This window comes from Aphanomyces astaci, assembly GCF_000520075.1.
Source record: "Aphanomyces astaci strain APO3 unplaced genomic scaffold supercont1.64, whole genome shotgun sequence".
Classification (NCBI taxonomy): domain Eukaryota; phylum Oomycota; class Saprolegniomycetes; order Saprolegniales; family Verrucalvaceae; genus Aphanomyces; species Aphanomyces astaci.
Window position 1 is genome coordinate 1 of NW_009798327.1, and position 9943 is coordinate 9943.

The 9943-nt window shown below is 48.5% G+C and overlaps 2 protein-coding genes across 3 annotated transcripts in view; one reads left to right on the plus strand and one right to left on the minus strand.

The window, feature by feature from the left end:
* Positions 1–1364: 1364 nt before the first annotated feature.
* Positions 1365–4730, minus strand: H257_14885 (hypothetical protein; the record flags this gene model as incomplete). The annotated part of the gene is made up of 2 exons (XM_009842793.1): positions 1365–4418; positions 4462–4730. Coding segments are annotated over 2 exons (3321 nt in total), but the record flags the coding sequence as incomplete, so codon positions are not given.
* A 1429-nt stretch (positions 4731–6159) lies between these two features.
* H257_14886 overlaps positions 6160–9943 on the plus strand; it is a 5648-nt gene continuing 1864 nt past the window's right edge. For both annotated transcript variants that reach the window (XM_009842795.1, XM_009842794.1), the window contains exons 1-13: positions 6160–6475; positions 6520–6657; positions 6712–6883; positions 6944–7231; positions 7282–7552; positions 7610–7676; positions 7830–8336; positions 8647–8794; positions 8854–8981; positions 9048–9177; positions 9296–9363; positions 9422–9577; positions 9635–9819. In XM_009842795.1, the coding sequence (XP_009841097.1) occupies positions 6329–6475; positions 6520–6657; positions 6712–6883; positions 6944–7231; positions 7282–7552; positions 7610–7676; positions 7830–8336; positions 8647–8794; positions 8854–8981; positions 9048–9177; positions 9296–9363; positions 9422–9577; positions 9635–9819 (2405 nt within the window). In that variant the 5' untranslated portion in view covers positions 6160–6328. The remainder of the gene's footprint in view (positions 6476–6519; positions 6658–6711; positions 6884–6943; positions 7232–7281; positions 7553–7609; positions 7677–7829; positions 8337–8646; positions 8795–8853; positions 8982–9047; positions 9178–9295; positions 9364–9421; positions 9578–9634; positions 9820–9943) is intronic.

Consider the following 9943-nt stretch of genomic DNA (forward strand, 5'->3'; position numbering starts at 1 on the left):
AAAAAATTCCTGTTGGGTATATTTAGGATTCCATTTTTTACAGCACTCAACGCAAAATTCTCTATCGAATGATGTATAATTGTCCTGGGAATTTTTTTTGAAATTACCCGGGATTGCTCTATAACCCCGAAACCCCGAAATATGATGAAAACGGGTACATCTCCAAACTGTAACTAGACTCAACCCGAGAAATCAGTAATTCTTGGTATTGTGGTCGAGTTTTGGTCGTCACTTCAAATCCCTGTATATCTGGATACTGTACGAGGAAGATTATTTTAATTCTGATATCACCACCATTGTTTTTACGTATCATTCTACATGATTGGACTGCATTTCAGGTTTGTATCGAGATGAAATGTTGTGAGCTTTATGGTCAAGGCTTTTTAGGTCAACCCAATTCTTTAAAATCTTGATGCTGTCTAAATATATGTGCAAAATATTTTGATCAAAAATATAATTTTATGCAATTCGTCATACACAATAAAATTTCACATGAATTTAAATGAGTCGCTGTAAAAAAATGACACCACATTTTACTGATAATTCACTGATGTGGATCAAAACCGAAGCGGCACAGTCAGGCCATCCACTCGATACGAGGAGTAATACCCTGTCGCTTTCTTTGTGGTCACGATGGCTCGACAGACAGTGCTGTCATGGAACATGCAGCTGTGGACAACTGCCATGACGCTCTCGTAGGCCTGTAGGGCGGGACAGCTTCTAGGGATTCAAGTTGACTTCACAGTCAATTAACTGTAAATGCTCCTATTTTTGAGAGCAAACTTCATCAAGACGAGTATTATAAAATATGGAGGGGAAATTATCATCCAACCAACACGAAATATCGAAATTCTATTGGCTAACTGTAAGTCTAGTACATACTATCACGGACTCTTGATCGTTTGCATTATCCCTTTATCGAAACTTTTCAAGGTATCAAGCATTATGTCAAAGTATTGGCGAGCACGGGTGGCTGAAATTCGATGCGGATCAAAGTTTCCTTGAATGCAGAGAGCGTCCGTGGTGAGGGGCAAAACTGTCAATTCAATGACGTAGAACGACGCAGGTCGACAAGTTGTGAGACTCTCTTTCACAGCAGAACGCTCGTCCATTGCCAAGTTGACAAAACTGACTTCCGTGTCGAATAATGCAGCAGAATTGTCCACGCCCCATTGTTTACAAACGGTTGCCTTGGTTAGCGAGTACGGGAGCATTGCTGCATTATCGGCTTGCATGGCTTGAAGCAGAGACACATTGTCCTTGTCAAAGGTCACTCGACATGGCACAGAGCTGATGACGCATCCAAGCGTCCTATGGTCAAAATATAAAAGTGTAAAGGTCCATCAATACAAACGTCTTGATACCTGGCGACGTCTTTGACTGGGATTGTGCGATTTGATACTACTTGCCCGAACACTACATCATCCATGCGGAGCAGACGACGAAGTGTCGTTGCCCACGCTAGGCTTACAAGGGCGGCCATTCCCACGTGTATCCTCTTGAGCAACGCTGACGTACTGGGCATTTGGATGGTTTCCACAAGAGCAACAGCGCAATCCTTAGCATTGGAAGTACACGCAACGCAGGTGGGACCAGGCAATCCGCGAAGGTATGTCGTCCAATAACGTTCAGCCAGAGCACTGTCTTGGGCTTCAATGTAGTCGACCACGAGGCGAAAAGGCGGTCGGACAGCGAGCGGGCGTCCTTGAAGTGCATCCAGCACATCTCCCGTTAGCATCGCCATGGTGGCCCCGTCGTACAAAGCATGGTGAATGGTAAGCACGCCATGAACTTGGCCGTTCCCATGCTCGACAACGGCGAAACGAGCGAACGACGAATCGTCGAGGGTAAACGCACGAGTCAAATCCACGGCCAAAAAGGCGTCCAAAGTCAATGTCGATATCCTGGGAATGGAAATGTACATTGTGCTTGGTTGCACGACGTGAAACAATCCAAACTCCGTCTTGACAAAGGTAGAGCGTAAAATGTCACGTTGAGCCACAAGGTGCCGGTACTTGTCGGGTACGTCGTCCAGGCCCTGGCTCAAGTCGAATCGTACTTGCGAGACGAATGAGGATGGCGTTGTGTCGATTGTGCTGATCATGTCATGTTGCTCCTGAGTCGCCGGAAAGCAAGACTCGTACCCGGGCCACCGACGTTGAATACGGCTTCGCGCACATTCACTCACTTCGATGGAGGGCCACTCCAATTGCTTTTTAACCGACGACATCACGGACGAGGCTTGCTGTAATGTGTTGGACAGCAGCAATTCCGACGCCAAGATGTGCCACCCAGCTTTCTTACACAGTTGAACTACTCGAATGGCACTGATGGAATCGCCACCGATCGAGAAGAACGACGTCCGGCGGCCAATGTCGTTTACATTTACACCCAACACCTGCGCCCATATCTTTGCCATCCGCAGCTCCGACTCGGTCTCCAATGCTTCCACTTGCACCTCCGACTCCAACGCCTGCAGCGCGTTCTTGTCGATCTTGCCGTTCGAGTTCTGCGGCATCACGTCCAGCCCCACCCATACCGCAGGGACCATGTATACTGGCAAGTGGGCTGCCACGATCTGTTGCAACTTTTCAATGGCCACTGAAGCAGGCGTAAAGTACCCCACGAGGTGGGATTTGTCCTTGACGATTACCGCAGCAGACACGACGTCTGGGTGCTGCATCATGGCCCCGGCGACCTCGTCCAACTCGATGCGGTACCCCTTCAGCTTCACTTGGCTGTCCTCGCGACCCAACAGCTCAAAGTTGCCGTCCAAAAGTAACCGACCCAGGTCTCCAGTGCGGAACATCACACCACCTTGAACAAAGGGGTCTGGGATAAAGCGCTTGTTTGTTTGATGTGGTAGGTTGATGTATCCTGGTGACACACAAACGCCGCCCAAGCACAGCTCGCCCACGACACCCACAGGAACAGGTCGTTGGTTGGAGTTCAAGATGTAGCTGTGGACGTTCTCGAGCGGTCGGCCGATGGTGATGGGATCTCCAGGTTGAAGTTCGGCATAATGCGTCATGATGGCACATTCCGACGGTCCGTACAAGTTCATGAAGCGAACGTACGGGGCCCAGAGGTCTTTGAGGGCCAGCGGACAAGCTTCGCCGCCAACAGATACAACTTTGACTCGAGGGTAGTTACGTGGGTGGCCCAACAAACCCAGCGCCGTGGGAGTGCACGCAAAGGCATCGATGGAGAGCTTGAGCGTTTCCATAAAGTCATTGTCACGAAGCACCAGGGTCGCGCCGTGGGACAGACATTTCCACATGTCCATCTGAAACCCATCGAACGACACAGCCATGAACTGCATCACTCGTGCGTGCTGGACAATGCCAACTGGGGCAGAACTGTGGACCATCACGTTGGTAGCTCCACCATGGATGACAGGAACCCCTTTCGGCTTTCCTGAGGACCCTGACGTGTACACGACATACGCTTCATCCAACGCAGTTGCAATCTGTTTCGAGTGCGGAAGAAATACAGAGGTCGGCTCCAAGGCGAGCTCTTTGGACGTGATATATACGATGGGGATGTCCAGCATCATGGCGGCAATGTGGTCACAGTGCTCGTTCGTCGACACCACCACCGACACGCTGGCATCCGTAAGCATGTACTTCAATCGGTCTGGTGGAAAGGCTGCATCCAGCGGCATCATGGACGCTCCTGTTTTCAGTGCTGCCAGCAGTCCAATGGGAAACTCCAAGCACCGCTCCATGATCACAGCCACTCGATGGCCCACTTGTACTCCGAGAGCAGTCAGCTTGACTGCAAGAGTGTTTGCTTGCTCGTCCAGGTCCCCATATCGCAATACAGACTGGCCAAACTCGACAGCTGGGAGTCCAGGATGTTCGCGTGCTTTGTCTTCGAACGCATGATGCAGCAGATCGTACGGCAAAGGAACTTGGGTGCCCTTCATGGCCTCCTGAACCAGCCGCTGTTCGTCGTGGGAGATGGCGCCAATGTCTCCAATCACTTGATCGCAAGTCGTGATTGTTGCAATCACGGACAGGACGTGGGTAAACCGATGTGCCATAAACTGCACAATGGCTTCGTCCACGACCTTGCACTTGAACGTAATCTTGATATCGAATGAGTCTGGATCCTTGGGTGAAATGGCCACGCAAATAGGAATATCCACAAACTCCTCGCCACCTTGAAGCTCGATCGAAAATGGCCGAGGTGCGTTGGATTTGTGCAGCTCTGACTGGGGGTAGTTGGCATACGCCAAGATCGTGTCGAATAGCTCCGACGTTCCAATCCAGTGCTGAATGTCCGACAAGCTACAGTGCGCATGTTCCAGCAGGCCGGTGGAGTACGCATGCACAGCCTGAATGCATTGCGACGCAGCCATAGCCAACGGAATATGGACGAGAATGGGAACCGTATTGATCAGCATCCCGACCATTCTACAATCACAACATCAGACAACAACATCAGATCACTCAGTACCTTTCCGCGCCTGTATGGCCACCGTCGCGACCAGACACGACGGAACCAAATACCACGTGGTTGGACTGCGTGTATTGCTGCAACACGATGGCCCATGCAGTTCGGAATATCGAGCTTGGGGTCACTTCCAGCAGTTTGCACACTTGTGTCAGCTGTGGGAGGACTAGCGTTTGCGAGTGCGACTTGTACATTTCCAAGTCGCCGCCATGGAGTTCCAGTGGCTTTGCCAGGGTCACTTTCGCGGTTTTGTCTGCATATTCAAGCGCCATAGTCCAGAATTCCCGACTTAACTGTAAGTTGATAACCGCAACTTTTGACTTGCTGGTCGATTTTTGAACCAACATGTCTGAGATTGTGGGTGTGTTGGCCTCGACGATTGCATTGGCAGGTACGCGCTCTGGATGTTGCAACATGGACCGAAATGAGGTTGACACTGGGCAATTGCAAGTGTGAGTGGAATTCTGCGTTATTGTTCGACATCTAATTTGTAACTGTGCAGCAGGTAGGTATGTGTTTTCTTCCATCATTCAACCATTGAAATACTCCGTCGATTCTATTTATAGGTTGTGGCGGTACTGTACTGTACTAGTACAGTAACAGTAGTAGGTTAGAATAAACCATACCAGACAAACTAACAGTGGTCGAGACCATCCACGACCCTTTCTATTGTATTAAAAATATTCATGTGTTCTTACAATTTTCATTTTAATGAAGCCGAATTCAATAAATCTGATAATAATTGAAATATGTCTTGCTTGAACACTATTAACCCAAATCCAGCCATGCCTTGGTGGGATTTACTCCTTGAGGTGGTCCAAAACGTCATCTTACAAAATGGACCGTTTACCTCCATTTTGAAAATGGCATTTCGGTTTATCCAGTCCATTAATCCATTAGGGTTACAGGTATTAACCACTTCCCGTCCTATACTGCCGGTAGTAGGGTACTGTAACCCTATCGGACGGAAAGTCAAACGCAAGTAAAATAAGTTAAGGGCTCGTCGTCTGGTAACTTTTCAAAAATAATATTCCAGTTTTTGGCAAAATGGGAGCTTTTTTTACCCTAAAAATGGACGGGGGCTTTTGTAAACGAGCTGGCTAACTTGGAAGAGCCCTTAAAGAGCATCTCCGCCGCACCTCCAAATGGCGGCGCGACAAGTGATAACTTCAAATGCGCAGCGCGCACGTAGCAAGTGACAAAGTCGTCGCAGGGTCATTCACGTGGACTAGTTCCACGTGAATGGCCTAGATAGGCTCTACACGAGCCGCCGGAAATGACATGTCGGCATTCAAAATTACCCCACATAAATTATGTATTATGTGACATATTAATAATACTTCCAGTACCAAAACATACCTGGAAGCAATTTTCCCCCGAAATAACTCCTGAAAATACCTGGTCGCGGTGTTCAACCTATATGCTTCCTTGTTGTATTACCTACGACCTTAGAAAAAAAATAACTTTGCGCATTAATCTAATGGCTCGGCTACCCGTCGTTGTGCGCACTAACGTTACCGTATATTCGATCAATCATAACCACGTGCTTGAATTAATTTCCCAATGGTTCATACCAGTATTTCCTACTGACCTTTTGTAGTTGACCCAGCTGACCGGTTTCGTTGTTCAGAAAACAATGTATTCGGACGGTTTCAAATATGTAGCGGTTTCAGTCCCATTGCATGCTAAATATACATCGACCATTTCCAACCACGTGGCGCCGCTAACGTAGCAGCAGTCGGACGAGAGAAACGGAAAGAACCGCACCACCGTGTCCGCGATACCGCCATCAACCGCCATTAAACCGGCGCCGGAAGCCGAAGGCGCCTCGCTCAGCAGTGTGTCGGCCATTCAACTCGAAGGGGGGGGGATGCAACACGACGGGGTGCGGCGCATCTGTCCGCATGTCGCCATCGACACCAGAGCTGGCAGTGGCTACGTCTCCAACCAAATTCGGACCTCCAAGTACACCATTTGGAACTTCTTACCCATCGGGCTGTACTTGGCCTTTCGACTGGTACATTTCCACAATCATTGCAAGCTACTTATCACTTTACTTAGTCGACGAACTTTTACTTTTTGATCATTGCCGTGCTTCAATCCATGTCTGTCATTTCGCCGCTGGGACCTATGACCGCCATTTTCCCGCTCGTGTTGGTCGTGTGCATCAGCCTCCTTCGGGAAGCCATCGAAGACCGAGTAAGTCGATTGCTTTACATCGTTCGAATGGTTATACTGATATGTGTATTCTAGAATCGGTGGCTATCGGACCGAAAAAGCAACCTCAAACCCACTCGAGTGTGGCGCCAGGGTCAAGTTCTGGACGTCGTGTGGGAACATATTCAGGTGGGCGACGTGCTTCTAGTCCGCGACAAGGAAACATTTGCTGCCGACGCCATCGTGCTGTCGAGCTCGGATGAAAACGGTAACATTTTCTATATATATGTATGCATTTTGTGCACGCTATACATCCACACATTCGTAGGCGCGTGCTTGATCGACACTAGCAACTTGGACGGCGAGGCCAATTTGAAGCCCCGCAGCGGTCTCGCGTGCACCGCCAACTCACGGTTTCCGGATGCCGTGCAACCGTCTTCCGGACACCTCCCCCGCTTTACCGTCCAATGCGAACCCCCCGACGTGGACATGTACAAGTTTACCGGGATGCTGGAACTCGCGAAGGAAGTGCACGCGTTGGACGAGCAGCAATTCATTCCCCGGGGCTCGACGCTCAAAAACACGAAATGGGTCGTCATAGTCGTCGTGTACACTGGTACCCCCTGCCACTGTCCATGCATATCTTATTTATGTGATACTGCATAGGCCACGAGACCAAAATGATGAAAAATGCCAAGGAGCCGCACCACAAGCTGAGCCACGTGGACGGGATCTTGAACCGCGCGGTGGTGTTCATTTTCGTGGCGCAAGTCACGCTGTGCGCCGTGGGGTCGGTCTGCCATAAGCTGTGGGCGGCGCCGTTCGAATCCGCCATCATGGACAAGCAGGCCGGCGTTGAGTCCGTTTCTGGAGTTCTCACGTTCCTGTCGTTCGTTGTGCTGCTCAACACGTTCATTCCAAGCTCCCTCGTTGTCAGGTACGTAGTATTTCTATTATTATCTATCCGACAAATAATAACGATATTATGTTGTAGCGTCGAACTGATTAAAACGATCCATGCAAAGTACATTGGGTGGGACCGCGACATGCGCAACCCAAAGGTACGGACCGCTTTCAACAGAACAGAACAGCCCTATAATATATAGAGACTTGCCAACTGAATGAACGAGCAAAAGCTTTGCGACTTTTGTGTGGTCGATGCATATATATATATATATATATATTATATTTAAAAAATACCTATATTTTGTTAGGGTGAAGGCGCGACAGCCCTCACGTCGACGTTGGTGGAAGAGTTGGGCCAAGTCAAGTACTTGTTCTCCGACAAAACGGGCACGTTAACGCAAAACCTGATGGAGTTCCGCAAGTGCAGTGTCAACGGGTGTGTGTACTCGTCCGCAGAATTCGGCAGCAGCGCCAACGTGTTGTCGACAGTCACCAGTATCAATACCACCAACAACTACAACAACGGCAACGACGACGACGACGACGCCAAGGGTCTCAGGGTCGAGTCCACGTCGAGCCAAGCCGAGGACTGCAGAGTTTTTGGGTTAGACCAGTTGCGCCTCTGCGGGCACGACGCGTCGACACCCGAAGCCGCCTTCATTCTGGCCATGGCGCTGTGTCACACAGTCGTATGCGAGTCCGACGCCGCTTCCCCCAACCTTGTGCAGTACAACGCCGACTCTCCAGACGAAGCTGCTCTTGTCAGAAGCGCCAATTCGCTCGGGTTTCGGTTCCTCGGTCGAACTAACCGCAAGGTAAAATTATATATATATATATATATATATATATATATTTAAAGGGCTTGTCGTTGTACAAGTCATGACGATATATACATATATATGCTCGGCAACCCCCGAACGAGTCGCGCAATAGTGTGAGATGCAATTTGTCTTGGATAACGTTAACTAGATATTCACTCATGTGTATGCTTGTTGCCTCAATCTAAATGGTTCCATATCCAGAAGTAGGTTGAATATAAATATATTTATATATATACACGTTGGTAATTTCTACCCGACGTTACTTTCTCTGTATCTGGTGGTTCGATATCCCATATGATCCTAGGCGGTGGTTTCAAAGGAGCATTTGAAGATCGAAACGGCGCGGATGGAGTATGACGTGTTGTACGTGCTCGCATTCAACAGCAACCGCAAGCGCATGTCTGTGATTGTGCGCGATCGACAGACCAACGCAATCCGACTCATTTGCAAAGGTATGATAAATATATTATATATATATATATATATTCGATGCTATTCTGTGCATATGCAGGCGCGGACTGTGTGATTCTGGACCGATGTACCCACTTTGGGTCGCAGTCGAAAGGCGCGATTGAAACACACTTGAAGGATTTTGCAGGCGAAGGTCTTCGTACACTGTGCTATGCAGACCGCGTCCTCGTACGAATAAATATATGTTATATTTGTATCTTGAAATAATAAATATATATATATGATGGTTGGTAGGACGAAGTGACGTTTGACAAATGGTGCAAGAGCTACCGGGAAGCTGAACTCGCCATGAAGTGCCGCGAAGAAGCGATGGAGGCCATGGCCGGCGAAATTGAGCAAAACATGACATTCCTTGCCACCACCGGTACTAATACAGTGTATAATATATATTTATATATATTCAACTTGCTATTGATATCCTCCGTATTTATATGTATATATGTTGGGAAAGAACGACCGATGCGTATGCGACTATATGGTAGCCATCGAAGACAAGTTGCAAGACGGTGTGCCAGACACGATCGCGCGACTCCTTCGGGCTGACTTGAAGGTATGAAAATATATTTTATCTCGTGATATATATATATAATATATTTGTTGTGCGATAGATATGGGTATTAACTGGAGACAAAGTCGAAACCGCCGTGGAGATTGGACGGTCGTGCCGAGTGATTTCGAAAGACATGGTCGAAATGCACCTCGAAGGCACCACCGTGCCAGCGATGGCCAAAAGTCTCGTCACATTGGCGTCCACCCCGACTTTGGTAGCTATTAATATATATATATAATTGAACTTGTATAAATATATATTCTCATATTAGAAACCGCGGGCGTTGATTATCGACGGGTTCTCGCTCTCGTTTGCGTTGATGCCATCGAATCGGCAAAATTTCCTCGCATTTGCGACTCAGTGCGCGGCCGTGATTGTGTGCCGCATGTCCCCGCTGCAAAAGGCGCTCGTGGTGGAACTCGTCAAGGACGGCGTTGGGTGTGTGACTATGGCAGTGTACGTACTAGTAGTCGCCATTATATTGTGCTTTCAGCCAAAACTTGAGCTGTCTTATGGCTGTCCAATATACTATCAGTCGATTGGGAATACAATTTGAACTGGACTAGTGCGTGTCCAATTC